We start from the raw sequence: 18,609 nt of genomic DNA on the forward strand, positions 1-18,609 counted from the left end.
GCTTCAACACCTCGACAGGTGAACACTGCACCTTGAAATGCTCCGTACCCTTTCTCGCTCTTTGGGCAGCCACCACTAGAAGCTCAAATTATGCTTTTGTTGGCTTAGTTGTATAAAAAGTTTCTCAAAATTGTAAACTTGGAATTGTTCTATATTTGATTAAATTAACATATTATCACAACTTAAGACCTTATCCAAAAAGACTAATTAGAAGATATTATTTAAGTTTCTTGGCCTTATATAAGTACCCAATATCTATCCAATGCAAAATCGATATGGGACTAAATATACATCCGTACGAATTCTCACATTTTTCCTTCATTTAAGTCCTAGCTAGTGTTCTCGTTAGGCTAAATATTCAAATCAATTCAAATCTAATCACAAACACCATAATCAGCTTGTGGTCAGCTCTAATCAACTTGTGTCTTCTGGTCCACATAAACTATGGGTTGGGTCCGATACCATTTGTCACATCTCAAGATCTCATCCAAAGTTAAGTTCTTCCTCTTCCTGTTCCTTGGAATGCCAAAAGAATCAAGCTAAGGCCAGGCAATCAAAGTCAAGCGAGTCAGGTGCATCAATAAAAAAAATCCGTTTTAAAAAAAGATATGGGAATGCCCATAACATAAAATAAATTATTGAGACGCTGCTATCTATTTGATATTGATAGAATAGAATCGTTGTCAAAATTCCTTGGCTCTGTATAATTTTCCAAGATCTAACTAATACATAGCTAATGTAGAACTAAACCCACGTTCGTACAAATGTTCACACATTTTTTTACTAAGTAACTATTTACAAAATCTCAGACTTTGATGTTGTATTATGATGGAGCAGTAGAAGGAAGAAAAATTATAAAATGATAAAGATTGATACTAGATCACTCGCAATTCTTTATACAACAGAATAGGGCCGGAGTTGGTTTAATCTACATAGCAAGATTCTTTACGAAATTGATTTCTTATCCTGCAAATTTTGGTCCCACTTGCCAACATCAATGGCCGGCCTTCCCTAGTTGACCTGATTTTAAATTGTTTTAGCCGCATCATTTGGACAACCAGGCCATGCTGCATAGGCGACTTCATCGGCAGGCGTTACTGGATCTTATAGTATATAAATTGCAGAACTGATGTTGCCATGAAGCATCCAAGCCATAATCTATACTTTGTCCATGATTGCTTTGGATTTAAGTAACATTTCTATTGCCACTACCTATCACACAATTCCTTTTTATTTTGACAAAAACACCTCCCGTACAATTTTAAACTACTCATGCTTTAGTATTGATTGGAAAAGGATTTTTTAACAATTAGCATCTCATCTTCACGTCCATCAATAAGAAACCATCAAAGTCAATGATCAGCTTATTATACTCTGTTTTCCTGTGATTAGCTTACCAGGTGTGAAAACCGCAATCTCTCTGGTACTCTCCTGACCTCTGAGTCATGTTAGTTTCACTTGTTGATTGAATTTTTGGTACTAAAGACAGGTTCAAAAAGCTTGTATTACTGCTTGTTTAATGCAACATATCTTAGTTTGTCGACATGAGCAAGAAAATTCCAAATTGGCTTACATCATCTAAGTCTACTGAACAACGTAGAAATCATGGAGTTGAACAAAGATCAGGCAGCTGTCTCAGCAAGTGCCTGACGGTCCATGGCTAGCTGTGTTCGAATGAGAAGATAAATTAGAATTTGTACTCCATAGATGGATTTGATGAATTGAATTCTGAGATTTATCCTAGCAAGACCAAGGCACTCTGACAGTTTCAAACTTTCATTTGCTTACGTGAAGAGCTTGCTTCGCTAAAGATTAAATTGGTGAACACATTCTTGTAGAGTACAAATTTGAACTTATACATTCTATTAGAAAACAAATTTTGAGAATGCATTTTGTCAATTCCTACACTGCATCAAACCTATCAATAATCAAGGCACCTGTGCCCCTTAACAAATGTACTCATGGTGTTTCCCACAATAAAAAATCTTAAACATAAGAAAGTATCTTGACAAAAAGCAAATTCATTGTTGCTTTATACAGAAATTATAAGAACTAGTTGCCTTTACTCTATGAAACATGGATTGTGGTAGTTTTTCTAAACCAAACTGTGGTGGTCTTAAATACTAGCAATTTTACAAATTTTGTTAATGTTGTACTCCTGTAACACAGATTACAATTTATTTGTCTCATCATATCAGTAACTCATCCTTCATTATATATTGCCTCTAAGTTGACCGCATCTCATTCAATCCAATCTCCAACATTCCTGCGTTTTCTAGCTTATATCTATAATTTTAACTTTCCCTCTCCCACTTGTTTTCAAGGTTGTATCAAATCTTAGAACTTGCACAAAAAGGGGCGGCATAAATCTCATAGTTCATAGGGTAAGAGAACTATATAAAGGTTGTCGGGTTTTCTTTGAGCATGCATCGTGGAAGTTGTAATAATCTGACAACCGGTCATAAAGTGCAATAATGCGTACTTCACATGTTTTGAAGTCCAGTTGTTATTATCCAAGCAAAATTTTTTAAGGAAAAAAAAACTACAATCGAGCCTTAATTTCAGAGCTTAACCCCAATCCATTGCGCAAGGAGCTGAGCCATGACGGGCCTAGTGGGTTGACACGTTCCAACCCCATCATCTGACCCCTGGTCAATCACTGCCGTTAGATTTAGATATTATACCACATCCATCATTATTATCTTGTTATATCCACGAGGTAGAGCTACCAGACGGTGGACCCCCTAAAAAAGTAATGATGGACCCTCATCCACCGGCAGCCATCAGAACATGATTGGACGGCTGTTAGCTAACTCCATCATCCTATCACATCATGTCTCCGCGCGGCTGCATCCCCATTGGCAACAGTAATAATAATAATAATAAAATAATAAAAAATTAAGATTAAAAAATAAAAAATCAGACACGAGCATAACTATATTTATATTTATTTTATTTATTAATACAAGACGGATACCAAAAATATAAATATAAATATAAATAAATTTATGATCATAAAATTAAAAATATTATTAAATAGATAATAAATTAAATTTATAATATATTAATATAATTTTTTATTTTTAAAAAATATAAAAATTATATAAAATTAAATAAAATTATAAATAGAATCAAATATTCTGTTATGAATCAATAGCTATTTCATATTACTGATATAAATACGGATGTTAGTTAATTTTTATCTGTATTTAAAAATATCTATTTAATTTTTATCTGTATGAACATTATCTGATCAACTTTGACCTCCAGATCGGTAATTTCTGCTCGAGGTGGAATAAAAAAATATTACCATCACCGATTAAGAGTTCTAATTGGACACCTCATCAGAAACAAAGGAATGGGCAGGCAAGACCGGGCCGGACCGGCAGTCCCTCGTCGCAAAATCTCTCTCCGGCGAGCCCTCGATTGCAGGCGCGGCTTAGTTTCAGCTGCCTTGTCTGTCTTCCTTTGCCTCCGCCAAGCCCTCTGCTTCTGAGCTCCCCCCCGTGCATCAATGGCCGACCCCAGTGCGTCGAGGTATGCGTGCCTGTTGCAGATGAGGTGCGTGCTGGATCCTCCGGTGGAATAATCATAGGCTGTAAGAGGAAGCTTCTCCTTAACCGTGGAGCTTTCTCGGGTTGGTGGCTTGGGTCAAATTTCTTATGGACATGCACTGCTGTTTATGGACCGAAAGATAGAACTTTAGAAGGCAAGAAGAGTTCTGGGAGGAACTCAATACTTTGAAGGACGGACTTCCCCGGAACTTGGATGGCAGGTGGAGAATTCCAACGTTGCTAAACTATACTTCTGACCGCTGGGGTATTACTCGATGTATCCAGATAGCCTCGAGTTTTCTGATTTTTTTGACAAACTCCAACTATTTGACCGCGATCTTAGGAATTCGGCACTTCACTTGCAGTGACCAATGAGACCACCCAATACCAGCGAGATTGGATTGCGTACACTCCTCTCTTCAGAACGGGCATAGGTTGATTTCCTCCATCGATCCAAATGGCTCTACCAAACAACTTGTCTGATCCCATTCGATTGACATATTAATGGCCGGATTGTTGTTTGTTTTGCATTGGTGAGTTTTTCATTCTAATATTAACTAGAGAAAGTTATAGGGACACCCCTCAACTTTGGGTCAATCTTCTAGATTTTAAAAAGTTTCAAATAAATTTCTCAAGTTTGCAAACTGTTCCAAGTTGCTCATGCGATTCATCTCTATTAACAAAGTGGTATTACGTGGACATCATATGGTAACATAAAACCGACTAGATTGCCCTTCGTATCATTAAAGGACCACCTATCGTACTATGGTGTCGGGACTTATCTTCCTTTGTGTGAATCCACGATTGGATCATCCATCGTACAGATCTTGATGTGCTCCAAATTCCTTTATCTATCCATCTGCATAGATCTCATAGCGTCTAATGTATGACCAAGATCATCCATTCACCCGCACAAATCTGAAAAAAACTAGTAGATGATCTAAAGTATTCATCTATATGCACAAATCTCAAAACAAACATATGATAATCCAGATTATTCATCGTTTTGCATAGATTGCAAAAGCGACCAATGGATGATCAAGATTATTCATCCATCTGCGTAGATCTCATAGCCTCGGTTTGGGCAAATGACGAGGAGGGGGGGGGGGGGGGGGGGGGTGAAAATTTCCAATGCTTGGGGAGGAGGGTGTTGTGGATGGTTCGAGCCAGAGGGATCAGAGTCTGTTAAGGTGAGAATGGATTGAGGTTGTAGGAGAGGTTGAAACTACGTCGTGTTGGAGATCATTAGGGTGGAATTTAAAGTAGAAGATCGAGATATTAAAAAAAATGGAGGAAAAATTAGGACTTTTTTTTTTGGTGGTGGTGGTTGGGGGGGGGGGGAGCCTTGGATTTTGAGGAGAAGAGAGCAATTCACCAAAGTTGAGAGAGAGTGGCGCTTCTTTACTGCCGTTGTTGCTATGAGAGGCTCACAAGTACTGCCACTTGCGCTCTCCACTAAGCGCTAGCAATACGGAGAAGAGGAAGAAGAGGAGATTCAAAGGTGATGATGCTTGCAGAGATTTTAAAAGCAACCACAGATGATCCAAATATTCATCTGCCTGCATAGATCTCAAAGCAACTTGGATGATCCAGATATTCATCCACTTCACAAATCTCAAAGAAACCACAGATGATCTAGATATTCATCTATTTGCATAGATCTCAAAGTAATCACAGATGATCTAGATGTTCATCCGCCTACACTTATCTCAAAGTAATCAGTGGATGATTAGAATTATTCATCCACTTGCACATATCTCAAAAAATCTAAATATTCATCTGCATGCATAGGTCTCCAAGCAATTGCATGGATGACCCAAATATTCATCTGGTTGTATAGAACTTAAAGTGATCAATGGATAATCGGATTATTCATCCACTTGCATAGATCTCAAAATAATCCAAATATTCATCTTCTTGTGCAAATCTCAGAGCGATTGTGTGGATGATTGGGATTATTCATCCACCTGCATAGATCTTAAAAGAGATGTTGGAAAAGGCTAAAAAATGGAGAGAACAATTTTGTCAATTGAAACGGTAGGCTAATGCTGTTTGCTAGTTGGAAAGTTAAGAATCAATTTGGAATAGTCTGTAAAGATCCAATTGGAACTTTTTAAAGTTGAGAAGTGTTTTTGAGATTAGCCCAAAGTTAAGAGATATCCTTGTAATTTTCTCTATAAACTAATATCTTGGCAAGATTAATGAAAACCCTGGGTATAACTATCCATCAAAGTAAATAAATATTCCTTCAAAAGTTTGTAATTTTATCTGATAGCAAGAATCTTGTCTCTATATCCCGTATCACATGCATCATGTGGCGATACACCACGCAAATCACATATGCTCATTCTTATAGACGAATCACCTAGGTGAGCGCTTGATGACTAGAGTACAGAGAAATGAGTATCATGGTGCATATAGTCCTGGATATAATTTCTCCGCGTTCACATTCCTTCCATCTTAATTAATTCTAATCATAGTCCCACTTGATTAAATTCTTTATCTCCACTCTTTCCATCACCTAGAACCCTAAACTTAATCCCCACCTGATCTCCGCCGAGCCGACCAACATGCAAAAAATAACTTCACACGAACCCGAAAAGCTACACCCCAGGTTCTCCACGTGGCAGAGCCTAACTGGCTGATAAGGTAAGATATTATGACGTCGCATACCCAAGGGCTCCACCTCCCATTCCCTCGGCCCCAGAAACTAAGTGCCACCCAAGCGCTGCCACGTCAGCTCAATTTCTGACCTCAAGGGCATTTTCGTCATACCAACTATCGCTCTCACACAAATAAAGGGCCAAGCGGAGCCAAAAAATATACACTCACCGCTCCTGGGGAACACCTTCCTTAAACTGCTCCGCCCGCGTGGGCACTCCCACCGACGCCGCCCCGATGAGGGGAAACGCCAGTGCGCTATCGCGGGACTCCGGTGTTCCGCCGGGGCATCGAGAGGCCTCCGCCGTCCCGGGGCGCCCGAGGAGGTCGCTTACGCCACAGCGGTGACGGAAACCCGAATATTTTGCGAATTTTTTTCCGATTTTTGGTCAGGCGAATTGAGTTCGCTTCTTTGACTGTTTTTTATTGGTATACTTCTTCTTTGACTGTTTAATTTCTTAAAACGGACGCGAGGCGCCGTCGACCTATATTAATCCGGACCTCCGCTTCCTTTCTCCGTCTCCGCGACACCGTCCATCTTCTACTCTGTTCGTCGCGCCGCGGTGCTCCGACTGCCGGGGACGGGCCCAGCGCCGCCCCCCGAGACCGCCGCCCCGCGGTCGGGTTACCGCTCTCTTCCCTCTCTCTGTACAACCTGGGGAGTCCTCCCTCCCTCTCTCTCTCTCTCTCTCTCTCTCTCTCTCTCTCTCTCTCTCTCGCTCTGGCCTGGTGAGGAGGTCGAGGACGGAACTAGGTGGAGGAGATTTCAAGGGATTTTGGGAGAGGATTTGTTTGTTTTTTATTATTGAACATTGGAGATTGATGAGAATCCGAGGAAAGATCCGGCATCTATGACGACGGAAACCCCGGGGCGATCGATGCCGGCGGCGTTTGGAGGTGATTTTGACATGGAATGGCAGATCTCCTCGGCTATGGGAGCAGCGAAAAGCATGTCGACAAGGTAAGAAAGATGGGATTTTTATTTCTTTCTTTCTTGATGTTTTGCTTAGAATCTTGGTTTGTTTAGTTATTCTTGTTTGTGCTTTTGGATGATAACATGGGTTAGGAAACGAGTTGTTTCCCAAGAGAAAGTCCTGATTTTGATTTTGATGGGCTAACTATGAGTTTGAGATGTTTTCATGGGAAAAGGAAAGAAAGGAGGGATATTTTTGGGTTTCACTGCTTAATTTTATTGATTTCGAATCTAGGGGGAGGTTAATACTGTTACGTACGTCCAAATTTAAAGCTGTGAATCAGAAACTGCTTCTTGTAGGTGTATTGTTTAGTGTATGAAGCTGTTGTTCTTCTGTTGATTGGACATGCCAAACCCTAAAAAACAAACCAGACATGTTCCAAAAAGAAGAGGCTCGGAACAAAGTAAGAGTGTTTAGGGTTGGTAGTTGCACCTACATTGCTCCATGATTCGGTTTAGTGCGCAGTCAAAAAGGATTTCATCAAGAAACTCTGAAAGCAAGTACAATTTTGTACATAGATGATCATTGCTACTGGATTTTTACCCAACTTTGAAAACGCTATACTCCTAGCACTATAAGGCATAATCACCCTTGCCCACTATTTATCATGCATGCATCATTTGTTTGTAAGCTTTCATCTTCTTGGTTGTGCTCATGACTCTTATCTTTCTGCACACCTCCATGATCATGAGGAAGATATTCTTCCAGAGCAGGGAAAGTCCTTTCTCCTCTAGTCAGTCACTCTTCAACTGCACAGGAATCTTCCTCCACTCACATTTGGGTTCTAGGGTAGTATTCTAGCCATGCATATGCCTTCCTGTGTTCCCTTACTGGGCTTATACTGAGAATCTGCATGACATGCCTTTTTCATCGATCATTTATGAGCCTCTTGTACCTCTAGATTCTGTCTGCTTTTCCTGAAATAACATGTCGCAGATGTTTAAAGTCCCAGTTCCACCTGAACCTCCAATCTTCATGCTATAGTTTTGACCACTCATTAGGACTTTCAAAAATCTTGAAGATCTCAATCCCACCTAGAACCCATCACAGTCTCACAAAGATCCAGATAAGCAAACAAATGTGGAAAAAAAAGATGATATAAAGAGTAATCAAGCGGTATACGGAAGGTGATACAAGAAATACCACTTAAAGGAATAGAGACCCATGAAATTTTTAAATGTACTTTACAAGAATTACAAACTACCAAAACTATCTAAAATTGTTCTCTTCTTCAACAACATGCCTTCTCTCACCTTACATTTTGATATGCTAGTAATGTTGTTAATCTCAAGCCCCAAGTGGGCTGCATTTACACTACAACCATGCATAACCAAGCTAGTTCATGCCCATTGTCCATATAACACATATCTGACAAAGTAATAAAAGTAGTACAGTCAACCTGCAACCACAAATAAGCAACCCAGTCCACACCCATTGTCTATGCCGCACCTCCAGTAAACCATGAATACTTAATCATCAATTGGTGTAAGTAGTGCATGTACCTAATGCTTTCTCAGTCCCAGATCATACTGTGAGATGTGTGACAGCAGGAGAATGTCATCAATAACGGAATTGTATGAGAAACCATTACAGAAGAAGGCATGCTCAAAAAGAAATCCGCAAGAGAATTATCTGACAGAGTGCTTAACTCATTTCCTTTCTGCCATGTAATTCTTCTCCTTTCTTCCTCTGGCTCCCACTTATTCAAGCACCAAAAGAAGCCTGTGACATACAATATTTACACAACTCTCTAGTTTTGACATTATCACTGACCAATGCTGAGAGCAACTCTTTTTTATCATTTCGTTATCTTTGAGGAGGCAAGATTACATTAGCCAAATATGGATTCATACTCTTTGTTAATAAAAAGGAAAGCCACATGATATAACTTCCAATATTTAGTGCTAGGGAATGTTATTGTACATCTAATTTATGCCTGAATATCAGTGCATGCTAATGACAAAAAAAAATTCAGTCAGAATGTACAAAACTATAACAGTTGGCATGTCTTAGTTTGCAATTAAGCAGAGAAAGAAAGAAATTGTTTCAACTGTAGCCTGAAACAAACAACCAAACACTCCATGTTTTGTTGGATTTACTGGTCAAAAGATCCCCAGCTAGAACTGAAAGATTCAAGAAAACTTAGATTTTAAGCATGCAGAATCAAAATCTTAACATTTAACAGACATATAATAATAATTCTTTGTCTAAACTTAAATAATCATTCTGACAACTTGGTCAACAAAATGCAAGATCTGTACCTAAAATCACAAATTGAAAATTTCCTTAGCTCTATAACAAATTTGGAAATTGAATAATCTTTAGGTATCCTTTAAACCTTACATTCTGTATGAATGTCATATCTAACATATGTAAAAAGACAAGATATAGTCCATGCTAAGGTTGTACTTTGATGCCTCAATTATCAACAAATTCATCATACTTTGGTAATTTTGTACTATATAAATTAACAAGTAGTCATTGTTCCGTATAGGTGCATGTTTAGATGGTCTTGGGAGTAGAAGATCCCTTTCTGTTGAATGTAGAAATTCTTATTTCTTGATTTGCCCCATACATGTCAATAATTAGAATCAAATGCACGTCCTAAAATAAACTAAAATTTCCTTGTGTCTGATTTCCAGGGAATCTGCAAGCTAGTATACACTGCATTTTATTGGCTAGTTTTCGGTAACGATCTACTTCAGCTTGGAGTTTTGCCTGTTACAGAAATTCTTGCATCAAGGCATACAAGAATTCTCTCCTTGCCACACCTCAAGTCTGATGTTTTGACTTTTGAATTAGATCATGAAGATCTGCTTGTGAGTTTGCTTTCTCATGTTTAGAGGTACAACGAATGTTTTAGATGATACATATGCAAGGCCTTGGTTTTATTCTCACAAGTCCATCTTCTTGCATCAAGGCATACAAGAAAAGTATTTGAGACATAAAGTAAAGATTCATGTTGTACTTTTCTTTTCCAAGACCCTTGAAAAAAACAACATGAATCTTCATTTCTTGCCATATCTTTGAGTTCACAATGCGCTGGGTTAAGGCTTGATGGTTATGGTTATGGTTTCTATGCTCACTTTCTTTGTGTTTTTCGAGGCACTTGTTGCTTTGAAGAAAGGCACTAAGTTGTTTAAGTATGGTCGGAGAAGGAAGCCGAAGTTTTATCAATTCAGATTAGGGTTTGCCAAATCAATATCTAGAGTTGTATTGACTGACGACCTGTATGTATCGTACTGAACCATGACGTGCAGAAACCAAGGGAAGGGAGAGGGAGAGGGGAGAAAGGAAGAAGGAGAGCGAGGGAGGGAGGGAGAGTGAGAAGCCGAAGCCTCCGAACTCGCCTGAGAGAGAGACCGAGGCTGAGGCATCGGGCGATGGTTTCGTGAGCGGAGGAGGTGAGAGAGGGAAAGCAAAGGCTTCGAGAGCTTCGTCCCATCGACAGGGAGCTTCGAGAGTTTTGGATTCCGCGATGGGGATTGAGAGAGAGAGGGGGGGGGAGAGAGATAGAGACTCCCCTGGCTGGGATGTTATTATCATTGTCATTGACAGGGACCAAGGGCTTCGAATAGCACAAGGTCTTTTATAACCTATTTTGACTGGTTGAACCATGCCAGTAACTGACGATTCTGATTCAGTATGCCCCGAACCGGGTGGTTCGGCAACTTCACTTAAAATCATCATATGCTTGCCTCTAATGTTAGTCAACCTTCCCTTAAAATTGTTTGTTTGTATGACCAAATTTTACTTCATTTGACTATCATTTTGCTGCATTTTGCATGCACAACCATATTACGATCTTCCATTATTGTATTCTATATTCTAAATAAGAGAGTATAAATGTTCACTATTTATTGATCCTATATTTGCTTCCAGGATGAGTTGTCATTGATTTGGTTATCAAGTGACGGGGAAAGTAGTTTGAGATTAGCATATGTTTCAAACATCATTCATGGCCAAACCATGAGTTCATCTCCATGTTCGCTTATTTTTAAGACCTTATTTATGATGTAGTGGAAAATGTTACATTTTCAATACAATGAAAAGTCGATGCTTTTATTTGATGCTATGTTTATAAAGTGGAGGAGATTGAATTCTTTTAGTTGGCACTTTATGGTTAGCAACCTTAAAGTTATATTGAAATTACTTCTCAGCCTGTTTTTCAAAGGTATTTGTGCCCAGAGAAGGACTAGTTGTCCTTTTCCCTGATATATAAGATTGAGAAACAATCTCTTGATCTGCTTAGCATATCAAAATTTCCATTCTGTTTTTGTAATTCAGTAATTATTATATTCTAACATTCATGTTGCTGATGAGGTTAGTTGTCCTTTTCTTGCCTATTTAGATATGCGAGGACAAAGTTGAGGCAGAGGTGTGGTTTGCAGGACTTAAGGCATTGATTTCATCAGGTCAATCTGGACGTTCAAAAATTGATGGATGGAGTGATGGCGGACTCTGCCTTGATGTAAATAATTTACTACTGCTATCACAAGTTTATTATTTTTTTGTTTTATTTGATCGTTGTGTTTCTTTTTTTTTATTATGAATTCCCTCCATTAATGGTAGGCATGCAGGTTTTTGAATCATATTGATAAATAACATAAAATTCCTTGATAGATATCTAATTATTTAAAATTCTTATTTGCATGATTTTTTCACACCATCTGAACTTAATTTAGGTCTTTGACATTTATTTACAGTTTTTTTTCCTTTATCGTATCCTTTTAACATGATTTTTTCCCCTATGCCCATTCAGTTGCATGTAATAGTTGTTAATACATGTTTCCTGGGAATTTTATCAGGATATAGAGGACTTAATATCTAACAGTCCGAGTGACAGATCCATTGGCACCATAGTGGATGCTAGTTCTCCAGACAGCAATCTAAATATGAGTGCTTTATCTGTAGTCTCATCATCTGAAAGTTTGGTATGCTTAGAAAGATCAGATGTAACAAGTATGCAAGTAAAAGGGGCCACTTCCGATGTTCTTAGGGTCAGTGTTTCTAGTGCCCCTAGCACATCCAGTCATGGTTCTGCACAGGATGACTGTGATGCCTTAGGGGATGTGTACGTATGGGGTGAGCTCATATGTGATTATTCTGCAAGGCCTGGTGCCGATAGAAATATTAGTTATTTTAGTGGTAGAATTGATGCCCTTCTACCTAACCCTTTGGAATCCAATTATGTTTTGGATGTTCGCCATGTTGCCTGTGGTGTTAGGCATGCTGCTCTGGTTACAAAGCAGGGAGAGGTTTTTTCATGGGGCGAAGAATCTGGAGGGCGTCTTGGCCATGGTGTTGGAACAAATGTTATCCACCCTCGTCTTGTCGAATTTTTGGCAGCCTGTAATGCAGATTTTGTTGCTTGCGGGGAGTTCCATACTTGTGCTGTATCTGTGGCTGGCGAACTTTATACTTGGGGAGATGGTACTCATAATGTAGGGCTTCTTGGTCATGGTAATGATGTCAGTCACTGGATACCCAAGAGAGTTTCAGGACCACTGGAAGGGCTTCAAATTGCTTATGTTACTTGTGGCACCTGGCATACAGCCTTGATAACTTCCACTGGGCAGTTATTCACATTTGGCGATGGAACATTTGGTGTCTTAGGACATGGAAACAGAGAAAGTGTTTCACATCCAAGAGAGGTAGAATCTTTGATGGGTTTGAAGACAATTGCTGTTGCATGCAGTGTGTGGCACACTGCTGCAATAGTAGAAGTCATAGTTGCTCAATCTAATGCTAGTATATCATCTGGAAAATTGTTCACTTGGGGTGATGGGGACAAGTATCGCCTTGGTCATGGTGATAAGGAGCCACGACTTAAACCCACTCGTGTGGCTTCACTGATTGACTGCAATTTTCACAAGCTAGCTTGTGGCCATAGTCTTACAATTGGCTTGACAACTTCAGGACATGTTTTTACCATGGGAAGCACCGTTTATGGTCAACTTGGCAATCCCCAGTCTGATGGGAAGGTTCCGTGCTTAGTTGAAGATAAGCTTGCTGGCGAATATGTGGGAGAGGTTGCTTGTGGTTCATACCATGTTGCAGTTTTAACCACCAGGAGTGAAGTTTACACATGGGGAAAGGGAGCCAATGGAAGACTTGGCCATGGAGACCTTGAGGATCGGAAAACACCTACACTTGTTGAAGCTTTGAAGGACAGAGCTGTTAAACACATTGCATGCGGTGCGAACTTCACGGCTGCCATATTGCAACATAAATGGGTATGCGGTGCGGAGCAGTCTCAGTGCTCAGCCTGCAGACAAGCATTTGGCTTTACTCGAAAGAGGCATAATTGCTATAATTGTGGACTTGTGCACTGCCATGCATGCAGTTCAAGAAAAGCTCTGAGAGCTGCATTGTCTCCTAATCCTGCAAAATCTTACCGTGTTTGTGACTCCTGTTATGTGAAATTGAGCAAAGTGTTGGAATCTGGTGGAACTAATAACAAGAGAAATGCTGTGCCCCGCCTCTCAGGAGAAAGCAAAGGTAGATTTAACAAAGCAGATTTGAAACCATCAAAGAATTTGTTGCCTAGTAACCTGGATTTGATCAAAATTCTGGATATCAAGGCAGCTAAATATGGTAAGTGGACTGACACCTTGTCTTTGATTAGGCCCCCTCAAGTTAATTCACTGTTACAGTTAAAAGATATTGCTTTTGCTGGTGGGTCTGATTTTCACCGAGCAGTTCCCAAAGCAGTCCGCATATCAGCGGTTCAATCTGTAAATCCTTCAAGGGCTGTTTCACCTTTCTCTAGAAAAGCTATCCCTCCACGTTCTGCAACACCTGTTCCTACAACATCAGGCCTTTCTTTCTCCAAAAGTATTGCCGACAGTCTGAAAAAGACAAATGAACTATTGAGTCAAGAAGTTCAGAAACTGCATGCTCAGGTATGGTAAATTTATTTCGACTTCTCCAGAAGTTAATATGAGCATCATTAGCTAGCAGAACCTGAACGGTAACATGGACCTTTATTAGGTTGAAAATCTGAGACAGCGCTGTGAACTTCAAGAACTTGAGTTGCAGAAATCGGAAAAAAAAGCTCAGGAAGCCATGGCACTGGCTGCAGAGGAATCTGCAAAATCCAAAGCTGCAAAGGAAGTTATAAAATCACTAACAGCTCAGGTAACTTTCTGCTTGACCTTTCCCCCCTCCTCACCTCTTTCCCATTCTTTATAACAAGTTCTAATGATTTGTTTCACATCAGGGACAGTTACTGACTTGCATTGTTTCCTTGGGTTAGAGTCGTTAGACCATAGTTATAATCAAGGATCTTTTCAAACCATCTGCTACTGGCATTATGGATCCTTTTTTACTAGTATTACATGCTAGGGTTGCATTCTTTTGTTGCCAACTTTTCACATCTTTTCTGAAAACTTCCATCCATTGTATAGCCTAAATCTTCCATAACCAGATATCTGCACGTCAATGGGTCTCCTTGAGCCTGCTTCCATCATTTTGTCATTCGACTTTTGTGATTGCTAACATAGAATACTTTAGTCTTGTACTTATTTCACTCTTTGGTTTGGATCCTGTAGCTTAAGGATATGGCAGATAGATTGCCCCCTGGGGTCTATGAAAATGGGATAAAGCCAGTATATCTGCCAAGCGGCATTGAGCCACATGCTATTCACTACTTCGGTCTGAATGGGGAGTACCAGTCAAGAAATGATGGAAGCAATGGTCCAGACATACCTCCACCCATGGCTATCGACTCTGCTGCTATGAATGGAAGTTCAGAACAAAATCTTCCACCAAGGGATATTCAAAAAGTTAATGTAATGAGTACACAATTTGAAAAAAATAGGATTATATATTTGAATGAAGCAAAAGAGCATTTGAATACAGAATGCCATGGTCATGAAGAAATGCCAACATCAAGTGGTAGAGCAGAGAATGTTGATAGCAAGGGAATGGAGCCCCCTCAAAATGGCGAGCATGGTTTTATGTCTCGAAGCCCCACTTCATCTAGCAATCAAGTCGAGGCAGAATGGGTAGAACAGTATGAACCTGGTGTTTATATCACTTTGATGGCCCTTCGTGATGGCACTCGAGATCTGAAGAGGGTGCGATTCAGGTAGCCAAGAAAATTATCACTTTTATGTTTACCATCTCTGTTTAATTCCTTTGACATGAATTTTGCTCCATAATTTTTGTCACTTCTGACTTAAACCGGGTAATCACTGTTGACTTACATATGGATGAACTTTTGCTTTGTTGTGCTCATCTGGAGTGCTGCTACTTGTTAATCATTTCAGTTCCAGTCGGTTTAGCATATTTATATTCTGTTATTACACAAATTGCTATTTAGCATATTTATATTCTGTTATTACACAAATTGCTATTTCTTGGTTGACCTTTTCCCATCAGCACACTCATGTGTGCATGCAATATGGATGCATTTGCAATTAGGTATATTCTTGTTTTCTTACAGTGGAAATGATATTGCAGTCGCAGAAGATTTAAAGAACATCAAGCAGAAGCCTGGTGGTTTGAGAACCGTGAAAAAGTGTACAAGAGGTACAATGTTCATGGGTCAGATAGGGCTTCATCAGCAGTGCTCAACCAATCTGCACGCAGACCAGAAGAAGAGTTCACGCCATCTTCAAAAGTTTAGCAGAAAAAAGGTGAGGGAAATGCTTATCAGTATATTGGATGATTCTAATTCCACTCCGGACTGTGATCTGAATGGCATCCAGGAAATCTCTGGAGTAAGCTACACTTCCTCCCACATATATATGTATTTATTTATTTGTGCACCATTTCTTCCTTGATTACACCTTCTCTGTGTCTGACCTTGCCTGTTGTATTATAGTGTATATAAAATCATCAAATATCACAATACTGCAGGGCACAGAAAGGTGTTTTCCTATGTATACCTTTTTGTTTGTTGGCAATTGCAGATGAAATTTCCTTCTTATTTATTTCATTTTTCTTGTTTTGCTCCTCCTGCGTTACCTTTGTTCAAAATCTATTTTTTGTTTGTATATCTGTAAATTATCCCTGAAATAATACACCACTGCATGGAGCGTGAGTCAAACTCTTAGAAGGAATTTTTCCTCATGAAAGCCTTTCTTATAGCAAACATAGGGGAAGATGATGATTGTAATCTGTAGCTATTCAACATATTGTCTTTTATCTGGGCTTAGTAGTGCTGACAAGTTTTGTCGGGGATGTGCAGTCAAATTATATGGTAGATGTAAAGATTGAGCAGCATATATCTGTGCATATATGTATGTGCATATAAAGGGTGAGCTAGATATATCTGTGAGTGTAAAGGTTGAGCTCTCTCTCTCCCCCACCCCCCCCCCCCCCTTCCAGTGTGTGTGCAATAGAGTGGAACTACACTTGAAATAGAGTATTCATGAAATTCTGGCCTGTGCTTTGTTTCAGTTAATTTGGTCGAAATATCTGTTCATGCACATTGCTTAAACACAAACAAAATCTCATGAATCAATATCAAGTAGAATTCTTTCTGAGCAATTTGAAAGCAGTGAAGGCTGCACGGGCAACTCTCACTTGAAGCTATGGTTTAGGACTAGAATGTATCGTAGACCCCAATTTTATGCTTATCAGCAGATTAAGCTCTGGAGCCTAAAAATATGATCTGATTGAAAAAGGCGGTTAGATGGAATGACAGTCCTTTGAATCTCTCTGCTAGTCTGGATTGATGTTACTAAATGGTCATCTTAATTATAGCTCTTGAAAGCATTTCTCTATCACTACCATAAGGTCCAAAACAAAAATGCACCAATATTTCATGTGAAGATTAGCGAGCCCTATTGACCAAAACACCCATCATACCAGCTAAATGCTGTCTGAGGTGTTTTTTTTTCCTTTTTTCTTTGAGAGAGAGAGAAGGCAAGCTCCACCTAAAGCTCGTCAAGGAGATGAAGTAATGTAGCTGCAAGAGGGTCTTACCGCTTAAGTCTACCACTTTGCTTTAAATTTTCGAATGTTGAACTAATCTGGTTAACTATGCTGTCGTTCCCTCATTCTCTTATATCTTCCTTGCAATTGTCTGTCAAAGTTTTTTGTCATCTCAAGGCAAAGCCAAAAATCAGAGTCACAACATGCTTGATTAGACTAGTACTCTGATTGAACTTGAACTTCCTGACTAAGAGCTGGTGTTGACTATACATGTTATTAGCGCCTAGCAATGAATCTACCTATGCTGAAGATAGATTTTACTAGGCATTTGCATTATAACACTTTTTCTCAGAATATAGGGATTCATCAAAAATTTACTCTAGAATTTTGCTCCACAGTTATATTGCATCACTTCTCTATCATCCACAATGCATGAGGGTTACCTTGAGATAAAAGCAACAATGAATCATCGATTCGTGTAGAGATTTCTTTTGTGACAATACTATACAAATATATAGATGCATATGATCTTATGTTTACACATTGAACAAAATCAGTCCTATTCAATTGGATAGATGACCACCTGCAGATAAATAATGTGGGAGCGCTTTGAACCACTGGCTTGCTGCATAGCATATGAGAGAGAGACAGAGCTTTGCACCATTGGTTTGCTACATAGCACAAGAGATTTGGTGCAATTCATAGTGGGATTATGTTGTAAAGGACCAAGCAGAAGGTGCTATCAACACCAGGTATACGTGTAACCCAAACTAAATTTTGGTCGTTGGGGACTTCAGGTCAGGTCTACATCTGAATCTACGCATCTAAGAATTTGAATGGGTCAGGGAGGATGGGATAAGGATTGGGACTAAGTTTGGATGTTGAATGAATACGGTTATTTCGATCTTTTTATGCCTTCAAAATTATCGACCGAACAACAAAAAATTTTGATAAAAATATAAAAAATATTAATTCAAAATTTATATTATATATTGGGTTAGGTAAACTAGTGGATTTGAAGCTGCATCTAAAAGAATTACATGGATTTATCTTTGACATACCTAACCCATAGTCAATAGATATTCAAGTTCCAATTGATCCAAGTGAGAGGCTATTCCAGAGTCGATTCAATTCTAATTGGCTCCCTAATTTTTAGAACCAAAATCAGTAAATGTCACAACCCACTCATTCTAACCGAATCAGTATCAGATTGGTTTGAGTCATATTACCCCCATGCCCGGCACAAAAATTGGTAATTTATTTGAAAAAATAAAATGAATAGTTGAAGGTGAACTATAAAAGGCAATAGATTTTTTTGCATGTATACCCTCCTAAATATATAAAATTGCATGAATACCAACAAAAAGTTGCTATTTGCATATATATACCCTTCTCCTCATAAATAATTATTTTGCATGTATACATTTTTTTCTTTCATTTTTGCATATGTACCAATGCTATCTAACGACGTTAAAAAATACATGATTTAAAATTAAAATAACTAAAATACCTTTATGGGTAGATATGCAAAAAAA

The 18,609-nt window shown here is 39.0% G+C and overlaps 1 protein-coding gene across 5 annotated transcripts; it reads left to right on the plus strand.

The window, feature by feature from the left end:
- Window positions 1-6,376: 6,376 nt before the first annotated feature.
- On the plus strand, window positions 6,377-17,980 carry LOC103714303 (PH, RCC1 and FYVE domains-containing protein 1-like). 5 transcript variants are annotated; one of them, XM_088720555.2, is made up of 8 exons: window positions 6,385-7,176; window positions 11,541-11,660; window positions 11,998-13,786; window positions 13,892-14,094; window positions 14,183-14,329; window positions 14,743-15,281; window positions 15,656-15,831; window positions 17,664-17,980. In XM_088720555.2, exons 1-7 carry the CDS (start codon window positions 7,129-7,131, stop codon window positions 15,819-15,821), a joined length of 3,012 nt encoding a protein of 1,003 aa, XP_088576681.2. In that variant the 5' UTR covers window positions 6,385-7,128; the 3' UTR covers window positions 15,822-15,831; window positions 17,664-17,980. The 5 variants fall into 5 exon arrangements, 4 of the variants coding, with proteins under 4 accessions (XP_008799730.4, XP_088576680.2, XP_038989188.3 ...); XR_005514644.3 differs by having other exon boundaries at window positions 6,379-7,176; window positions 11,998-14,094; window positions 15,656-15,915; XM_088720554.2 differs by having other exon boundaries at window positions 6,379-7,176; window positions 11,998-14,094.
- The last annotated feature ends 629 nt before the right edge of the window (window positions 17,981-18,609 follow it).

This window comes from Phoenix dactylifera, chromosome 4 (genome assembly GCF_051530095.1).
Source record: "Phoenix dactylifera cultivar Ajwa chromosome 4, Ajwa_hap1_PhDact_Kaust_v1.1, whole genome shotgun sequence".
NCBI lineage: Eukaryota > Viridiplantae > Streptophyta > Magnoliopsida > Arecales > Arecaceae > Phoenix > Phoenix dactylifera.